The sequence below is a fragment of the Molothrus ater genome, chromosome 11 (assembly GCF_012460135.2).
Source record: "Molothrus ater isolate BHLD 08-10-18 breed brown headed cowbird chromosome 11, BPBGC_Mater_1.1, whole genome shotgun sequence".
NCBI classification, from domain to species: domain Eukaryota; kingdom Metazoa; phylum Chordata; class Aves; order Passeriformes; family Icteridae; genus Molothrus; species Molothrus ater.
In genome coordinates this window covers 20,887,351-20,906,910 of record NC_050488.2, presented here as the reverse complement: position 1 = coordinate 20,906,910, position 19,560 = coordinate 20,887,351, and the positions used below count along the sequence as shown (strand labels likewise).

The 19,560-nt window shown below is 49.6% G+C and overlaps 1 protein-coding gene across 2 annotated transcripts; it reads right to left on the bottom strand.

The window, feature by feature from the left end:
• Positions 1–110: 110 nt before the first annotated feature.
• Positions 111–5,832, bottom strand: THUMPD3 (THUMP domain containing 3). 2 transcript variants are annotated; one of them, XM_036390921.2, is made up of 9 exons: positions 5,531–5,832; positions 5,082–5,159; positions 4,040–4,576; positions 3,086–3,216; positions 2,579–2,648; positions 2,082–2,197; positions 1,795–1,905; positions 1,458–1,581; positions 111–1,224 (listed from the first exon to the last, which is right to left on the bottom strand). In XM_036390921.2, the coding sequence occupies exons 1-9, from the start codon at positions 5,741–5,743 to the stop codon at positions 1,093–1,095; spliced, it is 1,512 nt and encodes a 503-aa protein (XP_036246814.1). In that variant the 5' UTR covers positions 5,744–5,832; the 3' UTR covers positions 111–1,092. The 2 variants fall into 2 exon arrangements, with proteins under 2 accessions (XP_036246814.1, XP_036246815.1); XM_036390922.2 differs by having other exon boundaries at positions 1,795–1,902.
• Positions 5,833–19,560: the final 13,728 nt, after the last annotated feature.

The window sequence follows — 19,560 nt, the reverse complement described above, 5'->3', positions numbered from 1 at the left end:
CTATATTATCTTTCTCACAGACATGAAAACACTAAAATTTGAGAAAAATAAACTAGATATTGGAAAGTCTGGACAAGAACCAGAAAAACAACACAATTAGGACTCATCTCTTTATGCAAAACTTCTAAAACTTTAATACTTGTTAATTCACCTCTGAACAGTTACACAATCTTAGCATGAACACACTGTAATGGAAATGGCAAACTGGTAATTTGTTTTCAGCCTCTGAGTGAGAGGCCTGAGAAATCCTAGTATGGTCACAGAAGAAAAAAAAAATGTTTGCAACAATACTTTTGTGAATACTGTGAGAGCATAGCTGTGATAGTTAAATTACCTAAGAAATTCAAATTGCCACCTTGATGCATCCATGGTAGACACTGAAACCATGAACTTTTTAACATAACTGCTAAAAGAACCTCTGTCCTCAAATAGTTAACTACAGATTGTTTTCTAGGGCTGTGTGTTATCCCCTCACCCATGGCAATGGAACACTAAAATACAGATCAGACATTTACTGGTAATGAGCCCTAAGGTGAGGTAACAGGCAAGAGAACCAGTAGCACAGCATACTGTTTGCCAACTGGAATCGGCTTATCAGACCACAAAAACCAGATACTGGTTTATTATTAGTTTACATTTGAGCAATGGCATAAATTAGAAAGCTGCATTAGAGATACTACCTCTGAACCCTTTAAGATGACTGTCCTAGTAGCACTGTTAGTCATTTGAGGATACAGCTTGGTAAATAAATTAACTGTTACACCCAGAGCTGCCTCAACATGTTTTCTACTGTAAGCAGAAAAAATAAACGTTTAACTGAATAATACAAGAGAAGATTCAAGCCAAGGAAAGAATTACCAATTCAGTAATGAATTTCAGTTTGGGTAGAAGGGAGCAGAGGTGATTCAAATAAGGTTTCAGAACACACAGTAGAACTGGCAGCTCTCAAGTTGATCCCTGGTTTAATATTTGTGTGACAATTTCCCCGCAGGTTGTTTGGTTTTCAAACTGACAGACCTATGCTCTCAGGTGCCTGCTTTACCAGCGGGCTATTCCACAAAGCCTGCAGGTGTCTCTTGTCTTCCAGGCAGCTCACCAGAAGGGCCTGGTGTCCTGTGCCGGCTCCGAGGTGCGCCTCAGCAGGTACACGGCAGCGTGGAGTCCCCCCACGTTCACCCACACGGTCTGAGCCCTGCGCCAGATGTGTCCCACGCGCGACAGCGCCTGCGGGCCAGAAACAGCCAAAGAGCGCCGTTAGGACAGTAACGTTCATTTTTATTATTCTATATCACATCTGACGGGAACATCAAAGGACTTCCCAGGTCCAAAACTGAATTTCAGTGTTACTAATGATTGCTCTACAAATGGAGTATCTTTTGCAATGATGGCAGCTTACAATTTTTCCCTCAATGTATTTTCAAGTGTAAATAGGTTTGATTTTGTCTCACAGAACAAACCTTGGCAAAGCATTTCTTGTCCTGGGTGAGCAGCACAGCCCTGCCTGTCCCTGGGGTGCAGATTCGGCCCATCTCCATCAGGCAGGCTGGGTACAGGTCCCAGTTCTTCTTCTTCGACCCTATCCTGCAAGATACATTCAGATCCCCACTGCAACCCCTGGCACCAGCTCAGTGTTGCTGTGTCTCGGACATCAATCTGCTCATTCAGGACCACAGTCACTTCAAGCTCATTTTTAACACAGGGCTCATGACTCCTGCCCAGCACCCCAGTTCAGCACCGAGCTGGGAGGAGCTGCCTGGCCAGGAGAGCACGGAGCCCCTCCCCAGCACAGCTCACCTCTTGCCGAAGGGCATGTCTGTCACCACGACGTCCACGGAGCCCGTCCGCAGAGGCAGCCTGCAGATGTCCCACTGGATGACGTCCAAGGGAACGCCCAGGGCAGTGCTGCTGCAAGAGCAAAAGCAGACAATGGCACTCAGAAGGGTTTTACACTGGGGAGGTCTACAATGTTGGCAACAAAATAAACAAGAAAATAAGAACCAGACACTCAAGCGCATCAATGCAAAGTGGATTTCTGTGCATGCAACACTGCAGGAAAGGTAAATCCCTCAGGCTCCTCTCACCTGTCCTTACTCTCGTTTTTCCTCAGTAAGGAGCTGATGTTGTTTGCTGCTCTCTTCACTGCCTGAGGGTTGTTATCCCCTGCGATGTGGTAGCAGCAGGGCCATTCTGCAGCTCCCTGCGGGGGAAATAATAATAAGCAACATTAGCATCAACATTGCTTGAATGAAAAAACCCAGAATAAGTTCTCAAACATGACAGAATACAACAAAACAACTCTAAGTGGATGGCTGGAAATATGGAATTCTGTAACAGATAGCTGTACTTTGCACCTTTAAGCTCAAAATACTTTTGGATTTAGCGTCTTCCTGCTACATCCTATGGAAGGAAAATGAGGATATTTACAAAAAATGTATTTGCATCTGTTCAAAAACTGGTGAGACTGGAGCTTACTATACAGTCATTACTAAGAAGATTTACACATATTATTCAGCTATAATAGAATATAGCTAAAATATAGACAAGTTTAATTAAGTTTAAAAAATCAAGGAAGAATCACCTCTATTGGTATCGCACCTGTACCACACATGGGATCAACTATGATATCTGTGGGCTGGGGATCACAGAGTCTGAGGAACAGAAGAAAAGATATGGTGAGAAATGTCTTAAAAAGCTGAATTTCTGTACATAAGGGAAAGTGAACTATTTAAATCTCTCTGATTCTACCCTTCTAACAAAAAAATAGACATGATTATTTTTTCCACTAGTTACATTTTTTTTATAACCAGAAATGAAGTGAAATTCTTTCAAGTCCGTGGTACACTACTTTGAAACTTGGCTAATACAGCAAATGTTTACTTTTACTTGTCTGGGAAACACCCACTTTTATTACAAGGCACATGGTGTCAGCAACTCCAGGGTTTATTTATTTTCTTTAAGAATTAACAGACACGGCTTCTGAGGAAGCAGTGGGGGAGATAAAAGGTTTAATTTCTTAAACAAAAGCTGCTGTTTCTTAAACAAAAAGACTTGTTAACTGAGCATAATACAATGTAACTGCCCTGACCTGAGCATGCCGTAAGCCAGAGTGGAACGCAGTGTTGTGGGTCCAAAGTGTGTGATATTCCGTCTGTGGAGACTCTCTTCAGTTAATGCAATCCCCACCACCACTTCATTGCTGTGAATATTCAGAAGAACCTAAAGAAAAAGCTTGAAGTGAATTTCAGGAGTAACAGAAGCTTTCCACAGAATGCCTAATAAATACTTAGAAGAATCTTAGATGGTAATTTAAAATCCAGGAATGACACATAAAAAAGCTTTTCTTGGAAGTAAAGCAAAGCACCATTTTAATAGGACAGAATTCAGGTGAGCATTCACACCAAATCTGTTGCACAAGACCTCTCAAAGTTATAACCATAGCACCAGCTTCTTAAAAGATTTGGTTTGTAAGTCTGGGGCAGAAGCCGAGTACGTCCTGCAAGACACAGTGAACCATCTGCAAAAGCAGCAATAAAAATCTTTTGTGGTGGGGACCAGTTTAACTAGGAAGGTGAACTCTCACTCCAGGGCAGTGGCCAGCCCTTAGTAAAGCTGCAAGAAAAACTTAGGTCTTTCTGCCCCTCAAAACCAGTGGTTCCTCACCACCAACAGGCCAGGGGTGCTGGTTGTATTTTCCCAGCCTCTGCTCTCCCCTGACAGAAAATAAATACCTGACAGTTATTGTTAACTCCTTCTGTCTCCTTCACCCCAAAACCAGCTTCCATTTGGAGCATTTCCCGGTGACTTAGACTGCTATTAAACAATGCATTACAGGAAGGTGAAAGCAAGGCAAGTGCTTGCAGCAGAGGACACACACGCTGCTGCCAGGGAAAAGAACACTTCAGAGGAGGCCAGTTTCAGCATTACCAGTTTTCAGTTCCAGAGTCTCTGGAAGGCAGTTTGGAGATCTCTAAGCATCAGAAACAAGAACTAAGTATTTGTGCTGCAGAAACGTAGGTATTTCCAAGGTATGCCACTATACCTCCACATCAAAATGAGTCATGTCAGCTTTCCACTGGAAGTGCTCTTGCACGGCTCCACCGAAGTCTCTGGCGGCCTCGTTGGACGTGAAGCTGTGCTTGTCTCCAGCTCTGTTGCACGTCACTCGGAACCTCAGCACCTTGGCCTCTCCTTCACCCGTCTGACCCTCGTCAGCCTTGCTCCCACTCTCAGAACTCGCCTGCACTTCAGCTTTCACCTCTGACTGCTCATTATCTTCCTCCTCCTCCACCCCATTTCTGGATGTCACTCCTTGGGGATTCTCTTTATCCTGGCCACCAGTGGGTTCCACAGCCACAGCGTTTTGGGCACAGTCCTCCTGGTCATTCGTGTTATTTTGGTCTGCTCCTCCCTCTTCTCCAGCATCACTCAGCTTCCCTCTGCTTGCAGGACTCTGCAGATTGTGTTTTTTGCGTTTTGTCTTTTTCTTTTTCAAGCTGTTGTTCAACTCCCAAACTTTCAACGGATCAGTCCAGGGTAGCGTTTTAACCAACTCTTCCAAATCCTTTAGAGCATCTTCCTTTAAAAGAGAGAAACAGTGGTGCTTTGAAATTATTCCATCCTTTTAAAAGTTATCCTTTATTGTGAGGTCTCTCAAAGTAGTTTATTAAACATTAATCCACTACATGTTTAAGCAAAACTTACAGGCTTTTGTCTGGTTTTTGCTATAACTAAATTGAATTACTCTGAAAATCACAAGACCCACAGGATTTCATCATTTATATTGTAATACAGACAACTAACAGTGTATTAAGTGACCAAAGTAACACTTCACTGTTCTATGTCTGTGACCTACAAACATAGCATCACCTCTTATCCCAGATTTTGCTAATGTAAAGTATTTAACTGCAGAAATGATGTTAGACCACATGGCCACACTTCCATTTACAAGCCAGAAAAAGAGAACTAGAATAACATCACAAATAAAAAACTTGTTAAACAAACAGACTATTTTGATACCAGTCTTAAATTAAAAAACCCAAACAACACTCCAAACCCCAGAATCGACAGAAAGAGTAATTCACCTTATTTTCCTTAAATTGATAGTCTTTGAATTCCTGAACAACAACAAATAAATTATCCACCGACCTCAGACGATGGACCTGGAAGAGATGAAAAGGTGACACATTACTAACCGTGTGCCGTAGGGACTGTGTCTACTGTTGCCAGAATTTTGCCATCTTACGTCGAGGTTTCAGAGATTACAGTTTTCCACCTTCAGTCCCCACATGAGTTATCAGTTTACGTCTTTGCACTGACCCCATCTATCATTTCATCTCCCCCGGACACCCCGGTAAAGGCGGTACCGCTGCTGCACCCAGGCCGGCCGTGGCCGGGTGCGGGATGCGGTCCGTACCGGCGGCCTCCGCCACCGAAGCGTTCCGCTCGGACGGGCTGGGACGCACCGAACCGAACGGAGCCGGCCAGAGGGGGAACAGCGGCGGGCGGAGCGGGGCAGGGAGCTCGCACGGACCTGGGGCAGGCTCCGGGCCGGGACCTCGAAGTAGATCTTGCCCCGATCCTTGCTGATCCTGGAGGCCGAGCCCAGCTTCTCCCGCACCTCCTCGGCCGCCGTCTGCTCGAAGCCCGTGGGCACGGTGGCGCCGATCACGGCCGCCAGCTCCGCCCCGTCCTGGGCTGCGGCCGGAGCCAGCCCCGCGTCGCCGGCCGCCTCCGCTTCCGCCATGCCGGGCTGCCCGGGGAGGGCGACCGTCCCGCACCTACCCACCCACGGCCGGCCGACCGACCAGCGGAGCCCCCGGCCACACCGGGCCACACCGCGCCAGGCGCCGCCGCCCCGCCCGCCCTTTCCGCTTCCGCGCCGGGCGGCGCCGCCCCCGCAGCTCTCGGGCCGCTGCTGGGCGCGGGCGGGAGGCGGCGCCGCGGCCCCGCGGGTGCGGGCTGTTGATCCGCCGGTACCGGCTGTCGGAGCCTCGGCGCGGCTCTGTGCGCGTTCCCCGCTGTGCCACGGTCATTCGTTTCCCTGGCGGAGCGCTGCCGGGCCCGCGGGGCAGTTCCCGGTTCCAAGCCCAGCACCCCGGGTGTGGGTGTCCCCGCAGCCCCTCGGGTCCCGGCGCTGAGCTCCCGAGCTGGGCTGCCGGGGTTCTGACCCCCGGGCACGGCCGCCGCTGCTGCCGTAACCCCTGTGCCGTGGGTGGCAAACCACGGGCTGGCCATTGCTCCTTTGGTTCCTTGTTGCTCAGTTTTTTCGATGGTTGGGCTGTTTTCAGAATTAGAATTATTTTTTTTAAGAAAAATCTAGTGACTAAATGTCTTTTTTCAGGAGAGACAAAAAGAGAGGCCACTCTACCTGCCATGGCTATGCCCCTGCCACTATGACCAAGTGTGATCTGTATGAAGTTGAATCGGCGTTATTTTCCTTCCTCATTTCAGTTCCCGAGGTCTTTACACGCAGCACTGGAATGATAAATGTAAACACATCTTGTCCCTGCAGCTTCTACCTCCCCAGGTGCAGCATGAACTGTCAGCAGCAGCGTTTGTGTTCATTTCCCCCTGTGTGTTCTGGTTCTGCCATCACATTTAATGTGAAACAGGAGGCCTGAGACACTGCTCTTGCCATTGAACCTTCTGAAGCATTACTTTACTTTCACGTGAGAAGGATGAGGGAAGGTGTGGGTTGACTTGTGATTCAAGTCTGAAAATATAGGATAAAAACCAAGGAATTTGGGTCATAGACACAATGGAGAAAGTTTGTGAAATGGCTTTCAATGAGATTTTAAAAATAAGCTAAAGCAGAGGTAGTCACAGATTTTGCTCAGCTTTATCCTGCAGCTGTTATCATCTTATTACATAACTCCCATACCTTCTCAGTGACTTCTCACAGGCATCTCCTCACAGCACTGCCTCCTTCTTCACAGTACAGCCAACAAACTCCATCTCTCTTCACAGCACAACCAATAAACTCCAACTCTTTCTCAACCACCTAATCCCCTCTTTTGTAGCCCTCAGCTCCTTATTGGACACCGCTGTGGCCTATTAAGGGCAGGCCTGTTCCTAATCTTTGGTGATTAGTACAGCTACAACTCCTCAGGGGTGAGATTGCTTTCTGCACTATTCTCTTACATTCTATTCCTCCACATGCAGTCACACCTATAGCAAGGCAGAACTTTCTGGTTCAAGTGGGACAACAAGCTCGGATTGCTGAGCTATGTTCACTAGCAGAATTTTCAGCATCTTTTGGTGAAGTTGTTTGCCAGACAGTTAAATGAATTCCATGTGGCTGACCTAGCAGGAGCAGCTCTGACCCTCACTCACAGCTGGCCTCACACTGGAAGGTAAGAAGCAGGTGAGAGCTGCAGCCTGCTCCGCTGCAGCTCTTGGAATCTGTCCAAGCACCATTTCAGAGCAGTTTCTGGTTGCTGGAAGGTTCTGTAGCAGCTCTCCTACCTGTGTTTTGGGAGGGGAGAGAATACGACAAACTCTTCACGACCGAACCAGAGCTGTGCTTTGTGTCATTTGAGCCCCTTCCCAGAGCCGAGGAACTGAGCTGGCTCCCAGGTTCAGCAGCATTCAGTTCAAGTGAGCAGCTGCCTGTTGGGCATGTCTGGGAGCCCCGTTTACAGGGAGCAGTGGTTCCTGATGAGCTGGCAGCATCGTTTTCATGGCTGGCTGAGTGCACACCTGCAGAGGAGCATTGCTGCTGTCCACCTGTCTGGAAGGGTTTGTGCTCCAGGCCTGGCCATTTGGAAGGCATGTATCAATAGCAGGCTGGATCCCAGAGGATGCTGAGTGTTTCTGCACTCTCGCTCCTCAGGGTTGTCAGTGGAATGATGGACATAGCAATTGTCCAACTAACCAAGGGGTCCTAATATTGTCCTGGAATCATCATGGTTTGTCTCACAAGATTGGCACACAACTAAAGAACATTTGCCATACGCTTTTCTTATTAAAACCAATAACTTACCCTGTAATTAGGACCAGACCAGGTTTCTCCAAGCCCCATCCAGCCTGGCCTTGAACACTTCTAGGGGTGCAGCAGCCACAGCTTGTCTGGGCATCCTGGTGGCCTCACCACCCTTACAGAAAACAATTTCTTCCCAGTATCTAATCTCATTACCTAATTTTTCTCAAGTTTTGTACTTTCATGTGTGTGAGAAAGAGAACATAGTATGGTGTTTGGGAATCTACAGCCGAAGGATAGAGGAATGTTATTTTGACACTAAGAGATTAGGAGAGAAGTGAATTAGCTGCTTAACGGTCACTGGAGGGGGAAGAATTAGTCGGTGTTTGTGGCAGCCCTGGTGAGCCCAGTGCCTTAGTTCCAAGAGCTGTGAACTGAGGCTGCTGGGTGATAGGACATGACAAAGAGTTCACAAGTCTAAGTGAGGAATTGTGTGTCAAACCCTTGATGCTGGAGGTGTGTGGTTAACAGGGGGCTGTCCTTCTTTTCCTGTCCCCAGCGGATTTTGCACAGCAACAGATAAGCCACAATTGCCAACTTGTGCTGGGGCAGTGTGGGTGGCTGCAGAGCGGCTCTGGGAGGTTACAGCAGTGATGAGGCCAGGAGGATGAGCAGCTCATTCTGCAGAACGTGCTGAAAATGTCAGACTGGCCAGCTCTGCCGTACTGATCGTGCACCTCTGCCCAGGGACCGAGCTTTGTCACCTGTGAGATCTGTGAAATGGAAACTGCTGAGGGAGCCTCATCAGCAAGAAACACTGTGCACACACAAAACCTTACCACTCTGAGTTTTGTGAAAACAGTGAGATGTGTTCCAAAGTCTTGCCTAATTTTTACCAAGATAACTGAAATTAACTTCTTGGATTGCTTTAATTAATTTTTAGGGCATAAACGAATTTACAGAATTGAATTTCCAATACGGAAGTGCCAAGTTGTGATTGCACTTGTCTTGCCTGGGAAAACTGCTTGGTTTGAATTCATTCATTCCAGAGCTGCAGGAAGAATTTGGTGTGAACTGATCTTGTTCGTCTAGCAGTGATAGGCACGTGCTGTATAAATTCCATTCAGCACTTGAGTTTGCAAGGGTTAAAGTTCTTCAGGCTGCTTCCTGGCTCCAGAGGTTACTTTTAAAAATTTAGGTTTTATTGCAATATGTGCACAGAGAAGTGAAATCAAAACTTTGCCCTTCCAAAGTAAAAATGTTGTGAGCAGTATAGAAAGCTTTTCAGAGAAAGATGCACGTGAGGGTGCCAGGCTCTTCCCTCCTGTGACCTCTTGAAGAAAGTTCTGCTTTCAGGGGACTGTAGGCAAGGCTGTACCACTTCCTCCTCAGTGGTATTCAGGCTGCATGCTCTCTGGTACTGGAGTTACTGCCTCCTGTGCAGGACCTCCCTGCTGCTCACAAGGTTACCACAGGAGTGAGGGTCAGCACGGGGATGTGTTCAGATCACCTCTTAACCTACAGCATCTGCTTCTCACCTGACACTCCAGCTTACTTTGAGACAACTTAGTAAAGAGAAGATTCCTACACACATAATTAAACAAAAAAGCAGGCAAAGATTAAGTAGTTTACAATTCAGAATTTTTCATGGGATTTTAACCTCAACTGGTGCTGGCCAGGTCTGAATGAAGTGTGGGTAGGCAGCCTGTGGTGTGAACTGCAGATCAGTCAGACAGGGCTAATGGGGTCCAGTCCTTTGTGCTGCCTCAGTGGCCTGTGTGAGGAAGGGAAGAGACTGCACAGTTCAGGATTTCTTCCTCTTCTAGCCAGGGATACAACTTGATGGTCTTGAATCTGCTTTGGCAGCCAGGAGACTGAGATTGCTCACAGTGCTGATGGAGCTAGCATGAACTTTAAAGAATGGAAAGCTAATAAACCCTATAGTCATTTTAAACAGATCTGGAAATACAAGTCAGGAATATATAATCTCATTGTGACTCTGCAATGTGCATTGTTGTATTTTTCTGTTACACCTGATTAGCTCCTACCCGAGTCCAAAATGCCACCGATGCTAAAAATATACAGCCTTGGGAAGTTACCACAGGCACTGCTGAGCATCTTCAGAGTCTGCAGCTGTGTTTTACTAATGCCTTTGATCTGAAGCTTTGTTTTCCTAACAGCTAATTTATTAGTGAGCAAATTGAGGCTTTTGCATATTAACAGACTTGCCAAGTATTACTTAGGGGCCAGAACAGAGGCTAATGGAATTATAAAGTCTCTCCTCCACACCCAAAAAGCTGTCCCTCTTATAAAGTCAATTTAATTATTCTCTAGGATGGAATGTACAAGATGCATAGTGTATTGCAATATCAAAAGATTTCAGTTAATTTACCTCTGTTAACCTCTGTGTGACCCTGCTCCAGGGACTTGAGGATCTGTCACTCCTCTTGCTGTTGGCTCAACATCTGTCATGTTAAACCACATATTCAGAGGATGCATTAGCTGCTCAGCACTCCTGCTATTGCTGATATTTTGAGCTGAGAAGAAATCAGTTTCAGGCTCTTTTCCCTAGAAGCAGCATTCTGCATTCCAAGCAGTGGCACACAAGTGCTGTAACCTCTTTTCTTTTGAGCCAGCACAACCAGCACCTGTCAGAGAGATTGCCTGTTCAGGCTGCTGTCCAGACCTTTGTTCCTGGCTAGCTGGTCATTTCCAGCTAATCCTTAGTCATGGCTGTGGGAGGAAAAGCAGAATTGTTGTAGTGCTTAAATAGACCTCAGTGACATGTGAGGTGCTGTGTGTCTGGGCATGAACATCACCGTGTCCTGCCCACAGCAGCTTCTACAGTGCAGGGAGCTCTGCTGGATTTACTGGGAAATCCCAGCTCCTTAAACAGCAGAAGCTTGGCAGACACTGGAGTGACCTTTGTGCCAATGACTCTGTTGGGAATTTTCTTAGCCTGCATGTAACCTTTATGAGCATTGCAGCTGGAGATTGCGGTGGACAGCTCAGCTGAATTGTCAGCTAATTTCTTCAAATATGTCTGCAGAGAAGATTTAAATTATGTTACTGAATGGAAATCCTTCTGTTGGGAATATTGAAAGAAAACTGGCACACACACACTTAAAAAGACATTTTTGGGGAGCCTGAGGGTTTGAGTTTTATTTTAAAAACTCTGATGTACTAGTTTATTTCTGTTTTAAACATGCTTTTAAATGGGAAACCTACACTGTCTTTTACCACGTGAAGCAAACAGTTTGATCGCCTCCTTAAAGCCCATTCTGCACAAACCTGTGCCTGTGCTTGGGGTTTCAAAGCAGGAGAGCTGCTCAGAGGCCTGTGGAGGCAGTGGGGGAGTGTGTGCACAGGAAGCTGTCTCCATGGGAGACACTCTGCAAGGGGCTTTCCCTAAATGATGTGGCTGGATCTTTGGTACCTTCTGTGAGGCCGTGTAACAGCACACAGGAACACACAAACTGATCCAGCAGTGCAGATCTAGCTGCACCCGTCTGTGCCTGCTTGCAGGTCCTTCTCCTGGGAGTGCAGTGCAGGGAGCATCAAGGTGAGAAGCAGCCATGTGCAAACGCTGCATTTCCTGCTGCCTGTCCTGCCAAACCCAGCATCTCCTTCCGGCCCAGGGCTCGCACAGCTCACAGGGCACTCACAGGCAATTGCATGTGCTTCACACTGCTGGAGGGACAGCCCCTCCTCGGCTGGGAAAAGGAGTGATTGATCCTGGGTAACACGTCTGCTTACTGCTACACCTTCATGCTAAATCATTTTGAAAGGATGATGTCAGTAAGATGAAAACTCAGATCTGATAGTTGTTTCCATTCCAAACCCGCAGTCCCTGGCAGGGTCTCATGAAGCACCACTGATCTGTGCTAATTCTTCATGCAGTTACGTGCTCTTCTGGGCCAGAGACAACCCCCTGCACACTCTGGTTCACGTGTGAATTTCTGGCTATTACTGTGCTGTGATGAATGTTCTGTCTGAGCAGATATCTGACTGATTCCTTCACAGATTCTGCAGCACTGGCTTTTCAGAGGCTGAGGGGAGATGCCTTCCAAGTTAGACAGTGTTCAATTCAATCTGTGAAGTCAGCCGTGGGGAATCCAGGCTTCACTTGAAACCCAGCTCTTTGGCATTAAATCACAGAGATATTTTAAAGTGAAACCGGGAACGTTGTGCAACTCTGCAGAGAGCAGAGTCCAGAACAAACTCCAGGTTTAAATTTTCTCACTGTTTTCCTGCAATTTAGTGATTTGTTTGTTCTATATCCATGACTACATGGCTGCAGACATTATCATCAAATGTGGCTCGTATGAAATACTTGCAGCCATGGCAATAATTCGAGGCTCCTCAGTCTCCTGGGCTGTGGATGCCAATCCTCTGGCTAGGTTGTCCTGCTCTCTAGAGCTGCCCTTCCAGCATGCCTCACTCTGGGCTGGAGGGAATCCCGTCAGCAGAGACAGGGATTTGACTGAGCTGCAAAACAGTGAAGTCAGAGAATGAAGGCTTGTAATTTTGGAACTCTGAAATGTGATTTCATAGTGAGGGAAGATAACCCTTTGTTGGAATGAATCCAACTTAAGCACTGCCATGGGTCACTCACCCAAATTCCTACCTGTAAGATTTTGGGTTGGAGGGTATGGGACTCCCTCCACGGTGATGAGCCCATTACCTGCTGTGTTCATTGCTCCTGTGGTGGGCCTTGGCCAGCTCTGCCTCTGGTGTGTCAGCTGTGCTGTGTGTGAGGGCTGTGATGCACAGCCTGCAGGGCACCAACAGCCTGTGGTGTGTGGCTCCTGCATGGGATGACAGTATTTCATCTGTTCAATCAGTTGTGCCTTATTTTGTGGGGTAAATCAGTAGGTGGAAGTTAGAGTTAGGGAGGTGCCAGTTGTCCCAAATTCTTGGTTTTCCTTGCCCAGCGATTTCCCAGTGTTTCATGTCTTAGGAGAGTCTGGAGGTGTCAGTCACTGTCTCTGCTGACCTGGTTCTTCTTTTTGACCTGGATGCGCTGTGAACTGGAGCTGTTCTGGAGAGGAAGTGACAGTTGAGGGAAGAGGGAGCAACAACTCATCCCCCTGTACCGACCTGAGCCACACTCACACAGCAACCCATTTGTGGATTAGTGGGACTCAGTTTAGTGGGAAATATGTCAGAGCAAAGATCTTGCAGTGTTGGTGCAGAGTTTTTGTCGCAGTTTTGAAGCATTTGCAGGAGTGTTTCATTCTGCTCCCCCATGGTCTTGCTCAAGTTGATTATGAAACAGTGACCTTGTGGGTGGTTTGCTCAGGAAATGGGGCTCCCTCTGCCCTGGCCCAGCTCCCTGTGCATGCAGCAGCTTCCCCGTGAGGCTGCAGCAGGCTCTGCTGCTGGTGTCAGCTCAATTTCCTCCTCCTAGGAGCACGCCAAGGCCTAGATCTCAAACACTGGCAATGAAACAGCTCTTGGAAGAACCTAGAGCAGGAGTGCAAGAGGACATGGGAGGGACGCCAAGACTACAGAAACAGGAGACAGTAACTGCCCGGCTGGTGCTTGGGCAGGACTGCAGCTTCCAGCACTGCTTCCCTCAGTCCAGCAGAAAGGAAGGCGCTCTTAATGCTGGACACCACTGTTAGCCTTTTTCTGTAAATACTTCTGGGCTCTCTGCACATTTGCCTGGCGAGAAACATACTCCAGACAGAAAGAGAAGCAGGTGAGCAAACCTGAGATGAGCATGCTGAGATCCCATGGAGCCCAGGTCATGCTGCTTGGGAACAGGAACAGGAGGTTTGGGACTAGTTCATAAAGAATGGAGATCCAGACCTTCAGCCAGAGACTGACAAGAGCTCTGCAAGAAGCTCTTTTGAGTTGAGGGAGTGAAAGGATGGAAAAATAATATCCTGAATGCAGGTAAATCTGCATCTTGTGATAAGATGAAATGCAGGCTTATATCTACGACTTGTCTGGCATTTGATGTGTCCTTCAGAAAGTCAGACTGTGAGCACTGGGGAAGCTGTGTCCTTTGGACTAACAAATTTACTATTAAAACAACAGCAGCTCAGAATTTTGCTCGCCTTTGACATTTGAGACTTTACCATGCTCTTGGATTATATTTTTCAGGATTTTTCTCAGCAGCTCTGAGGCAGGGGAGCTTAATTAAAACCTGAAATGAAAGGTCACTCCAGCCTTTATTTCAAATTAAAATCCCCCACAACATGTTGCCTCTCATACAAGTACTGGCTGTGAGTGCCTGGGAGCAAGCAGGCTGTGCTGTTTGTATTACAGTTGAGGCTGCCAGTTAGATCTGACAGTGTTCTGCACCAATTCCGGGCACGCGGACAGCTGGCACAGAGCAGCCGAGTTCCTGTTTTACACATGTGCTTTGCTCTGCCCCTCAGATCTGGGAGCTGCTGGAGCCAGCTGCATTCCTGCAGTGGCATGCTTTGGAGCAGCAGCCCCAGAGCGCAGGGTCATGTCCTCACTGGAGAGAAGCTGTGAGAGCTGACAGGTATCTCACCTCTGCAGGGCTGCACAGCAGCGACACAGAGCCTCTGGAGTCCTGCTGCAGGAGAAAGGGTCAGTGCTGCAGGGTTAAAGGGTCAGTGCTGCAGGAGAAAGGGTCAGTGCTGCACGGAGAAAGGGTCAGTGCTGCAGGGAGAAAGGGTCAGTGCTGCAGGGAGAAAGGGTCAGTGCTGCAGGAGAAAGGGTCAGTGCTGCAGGGAGAAAGGGTCAGTGCTGCAGGGTTAAAGGGTCAGTGCTGCAGGAGAAAGGGTCAGTGCTGCAGGGTTAAAGGGTCAGTGCTGCAGGGAGCCAGGGTCAGTGCTGCAGGGAGAAAGGGTCAGTGCTGCAGGGTTAAAGGGTCAGTGCTGCAGGGTTAAAGGGTCAGTGCTGCAGGAGAAAGGGTCAGTGCTGCAGGGAGAAAGGGTCAGTGCTGCAGGGTTAAAGGGTCAGTGCTGCAGGGTTAAAGAGTCAGTGCTGCAGGGTTAAAGGGTCAGTGCTGCAGGAGAAAGGGTCAGTGCTGCAGGGTTAAAGGGTCAGTGCTGCAGGGAGCCAGGGTCAGTGCTGCAGGGTTAAAGGGTCAGTGCTGCAGGGTTAAAGGGTCAGTGCTGCAGGGTTAAAGAGTCAGTGCTGCAGGGTTAAAGGGTCAGTGCTGCAGGAGAAAGGGTCAGTGCTGCAGGGTTAAAGGGTCAGTGCTGCAGGGTTAAAGAGTCAGTGCTGCAGGGTTAAAGGGTCAGTGCTGCAGGGTTAAAGAGTCAGTGCTGCAGGGTTAAAGGGTCAGTGCTGCAGGAGAAAGGGTCAGTGCTGCAGGGTTAAAGGGTCAGTGCTGCAGGGTTAAAGGGTCAGTGCTGCAGGAGAAAGGGTCAGTGCTGCAGGGTTAAAGGGTCAGTGCTGCAGGGTTAAAGAGTCAGTGCTGCAGGGTTAAAGGGTCAGTGCTGCAGGAGAAAGGGTCAGTGCTGCAGGGTTAAAGGGTCAGTGCTGCAGGGTTAAAGGGTCAGTGCTGCAGGAGAAAGGGTCAGTGCTGCAGGGTTAAAGGGTCAGTGCTGCAGGGTTAAAGGGTCAGTGCTGCAGGGAGCCAGGGTCAGTGCTGCAGGGTTAAAGGGTCAGTGCTGCAGGAGAAAGGGTCAGTGCTGCAGGGTTAAAGGGTCAGTGCTGCAGGGTTAAAGGGTCAGTGCTGCAGGGTTAAAGGGTCAGTGCTGCAGGGTTAAAGGGTCAGTGCTGCAGGGTTAAAGGGTCAGTGCTGCAGGGTTAAAGGGTCAGTGCTGCAGGGAGAAAGGGTCAGTGCTGCAGGGAGAAAGGGTCAGTGCTGCAGGAGAAAGGGTCAGTGCTGCAGGAGAAAGGGTCAGTGCTGCAGGGTTAAAGGGTCAGTGCTGCAGGAGAAAGGGTCAGTGCTGCAGGGTTAAAGGGTCAGTGCTGCAGGGTTAAAGGGTCAGTGCCTTGTCTTCTGTCTTTTCTGGAAAGCAGTCATGGCAATACTTAGAACATGCTGGGGCATTCCTGATGCTGTCAAAGGGAAGGATTCACATGCAGCTCATTGAGTGGCATCACAGGAGGAGCTGGCCCATCCCAGCAGTGGAGGGTGGATGCTCTGCTGAGCAGACCCACGGTGCCTTCGGGGGCTGCAGGAGCAGACCTTGGGCCACCAACAGCTGCTGCTCTGCCAGTCCACATTCCACAGGGCTGTGAGAGCAGCACACTCAACACAGCATGAACTTAGAAAGAGGGGAAGGAGAAATCAAACATCAGAGTGTAGCTGAACAATAGCAGGGTTGCTATTTCTGTTGGAGCTCTTGGAGCCTCCCTGGAGCTTCCCCCCAGTGGCTGCAGCTCCAGCAGCCACAGTGCTGTCATTGCAAGGTGCAGTTCTCCAGCTGGAGGGACCTGCTCACACACAATTGGTTTTACTGGTGTTGAGAATTCTAGTTTTCTGGGCCTCCGTGTTGTGCAAGCCTCCCCCTTATCGATTGCATATCTGTTACGTGACACTCATCTGTGCTCTGAGGCTCTGCCAGCACTGCAAGGCAGCTCAAAGCACACAGCAAATCTGCTTTAACTGCCTTGGAACAAAAGCCTAATGTAGTGTGCAAAATAGAGGGAGACAAAAAGGATAAAAATCAAATTAGATTCACTGTGCACACAAACTGTCAAACCCAAAGCACAGTGATGTGGTCATAGAGGGAAGAAAACAGCTTTAAAAACATGGCATGAAAGTGGATTGCTGTCCTTGCCTCACTCTGGGAGTCTCTTTGTGTCCTGCAGGCACAGCCAGGCTGAGATGCTGTAGTGCCTGCCCCAGGCAGCTGTTTTGTCCCCATGGTGCTGATTGGAGGGGACAATCCTGGTGCTGCCAGACCTCACTCCCTGCAGGGCAGCCCCACGGCTGAGCCCGAGCTGCAGCCCGTGAAGGTTCAGGACTCCCTGAGAGCTGCAGCAGCATCCCTGTCCTACAGCTGAGGCAGGGCCTGGCACCCTCACAGGGGTGGCAGCCTGGGCTTGGCCATGGGGGCCCCTCACTGCTGCCAATGCAGATCCAGGAGGGCTTGGCCAGGTCTGGATGTGCTGACACAGCTCATGTCAGCAAAGTGCTGATGCTGCTTCAGCTGTTCTGGGAAGGTTCGACTGATGCTGCTCCAGTAAACAGCCTTCCTTCTCCAGGGAAGGTACATCTCCATCAGCACATCTCCCTGGCTTCAGGTGCTCCCTGCAGGGCTGTGCGCCCAGGTTAGAGGCCAGAGCCGGCACTGATGGTGCAGAAGATTTGCACAGTGTGTTGAGTGAGCCCTGCAGGAGAGGGAAGGCCTTGGTGCAACCCTGTTCACTCCCTTGCATGAGGGTGTCGTGCCAGTGCTCTCCTCTCCTCTCCTCTCCTCTCCTCTCCTCTCCTCTCCTCTCCTCTCCTCTCCTCTCCTCTCCTCTCCTCTCCTCTCCTCTCCTCAGTGTGACCTCATTGTGTAATAGCAATAATAATAATTACCAGTTTTCTCCTGATTTTGCAATGTGAAAGTGTGAAAGTATGAAAGCACATGCAGTGGCTTATGCCTTGTACCAAGGGCTGCCTTCACCTCCCGAGGCAAGGCTGGGTGTCGTGGGGCCTGAGCAGAAGGCGATGTCTGAGGACACAGACCTCAAGAACCCACGTGGTGCAGTGGGGCTCAGCAGGCCATTCCCCTCCTCTCTGCCCTTACACGCCTGTAGCTGTGATTATCACAACCTACTTTGTATTCAGTTGAGTTGGTGGAGGAAATCAGAAAATCCCCAGCTGCTAAATTACTGCTGAAGCCAAGAGCCCGGGAAGCAACTTGTATGTGGAAGTGCTGGTGTTTTCTTGTGTGGGCCCAGTGGTGGACAATCCATGGGATGGACAACGATGGATTCCTAGCCCGAGTTCCTGAGAAAAGCTAAAAAAATCCCTCCATGTGGGCTGCTAATAGTGACTGAGACCTGAGATAACAAAATCCAACCTCAGTGTCTCGGTGCTGCTGTGGTGCACAGGCCAGGTCACTGGGTCTCTGTGCCGCGGCTGTGCCCGTGTGAAGGGGCACTTAAAAACACCCCAAAACTTCCCACTCTTTCAGGAAATAACACTTTCATGCTGGAATTTGCAATGAAGTTGTGAATGTGGCTGGAGCCCGGGGCTTCTCCAGGAAAAGGCCCCTTTGGCCAGCTGTATTCAGCTCTAATGAGAGAGCTGAATTCTCCCTCAAAGCTGTGTTTTCCATTTGGCCCCTTTTCCCTCATCAATCGCTGTCAGTTCAGACAGAGGCCCCACATGCAGCTTCCCCTGGGCCTGTGTGCCGCCCGGGGCTGCTCGGGGAGGACAGCCTGCCCTACTAAACTGCATCTCTGAGCCACGGACAATAGCGCTTTGTGTGAGCACACAGTGCAAGCTCAGTTTCCCAGGCTTTTCCTTTTCTCCTGTCCCCTGTCCCGCTGGAAGCCCCCGGCAACGCAGGCCGGAGCAGGGGCTGCTGGCCCCGAACAAAGGCAGTGGGGTGGGCCCCTCTGCCCCTGGCTCCAGCTGCAGGTACTGGATCATTTTCCTCAAGTACAACAGACCGAGTAATTCGAGCAAAGATGCACAGCAGGATGCAAGGAGGGCTCCAGCCAGTGCTCCAGCAGGTCCCCAGGCAAGCAGTGCCCCTGCTGCAGCCTGGAGACACGGTGATGGCACCAGGGCTGGCGTGGGGGACACCGAGTGCCCTGGTGCTTCGGTGAGGGCTCCCTGAAGGCAGATGGAGATGCTGGAGAGGGGAGCTACAGAGGGAAGCTTAAAGGAAATCAAACTAGGCTGAATCTCTGCAACAGGTTGGTGGTGCCCCTTCACACAGGCAAGACTGCAGGGCCAACCAGTCTGCATCACAAGGGGATGCTCCTTTCTATCAGCAGCCATGAAGGAAGTAGGAATGCTAATTCCAATTATAGATGTGGAGATGGGGATGTGAGCAAGACCTTGGTGTCCCAGATGAGCCCGTTTCTGGCCCAGTGGGCCATGCCCACCTGCCTGCCCCTCATTGCTGCCGAGGGCTGGGGATGCTGCTGGAAACGCTGGGGCACCGGCAGGAATGGGGGCTGACCCTCAGTTCTGTCCCTGCTGGCAAATCCAGCCAAGCACCACCTCAGGTACACCTGCTGGGATGTGCAGGGATGTTCGGGGCCATGGTGGCCAGGCTTGCTGGTCCTGCTGGGCTGTGGAGGGGCCCTTCCACAGGGCACACAGGGAGAGCTCCTGCAGCTGCTGTCCAACCTGCTCCTGCACTTAGGAGCTCTGCACCCCAAAATGCCTAAAATTGCCATTAGTGGGTTTCTCACTGCAGGTGGAGAGTTGGAGGTCGTGTGTGACTAAATTAATTGGGAACAACAAACAGCAGGGACCCAACTATTGGAAAACACTGACAGCCCCAGCACCACCACCCCTGGAGCTTCCTTTGCTGCAGCATGACCAACTGCATGCAGCTCTGTAGGGCAGACCTGAGGCTGCTGGCATCATTACCCTGCAGCTGCTGCCTTCTGCTGCCCCACGGCCTGTCCTTCCTGAGCTGCTGTGCTCTTGGCCTCGTCCAGAAAGGCAGTGGTGGGGAAAGCTGTCTCTTATTTATAGCTGCATAGACCCACGCAGTGCTGATCTGCAGGGCGCAGAGCCCCCAGTGATGGAA

Coding starts and splice junctions, on each gene's coding strand:
- THUMPD3 (XM_036390921.2), bottom strand. CDS start 5,743: ATGGCGGAAGCGGAGGCGGCCGGCGACGCGGGGCTGGCTCCGGCCGCA. Junction 2,649..3,085: donor CTGGCTTACGGCATGCTCAG/GTCAGGGCAGTT, acceptor TCTGTTCCTCAG/ACTCTGTGATCCCCAGCCCA. Junction 1,906..2,081: donor AAAAACGAGAGTAAGGACAG/GTGAGAGGAGCC, acceptor TTGCTCTTGCAG/CAGCACTGCCCTGGGCGTTC.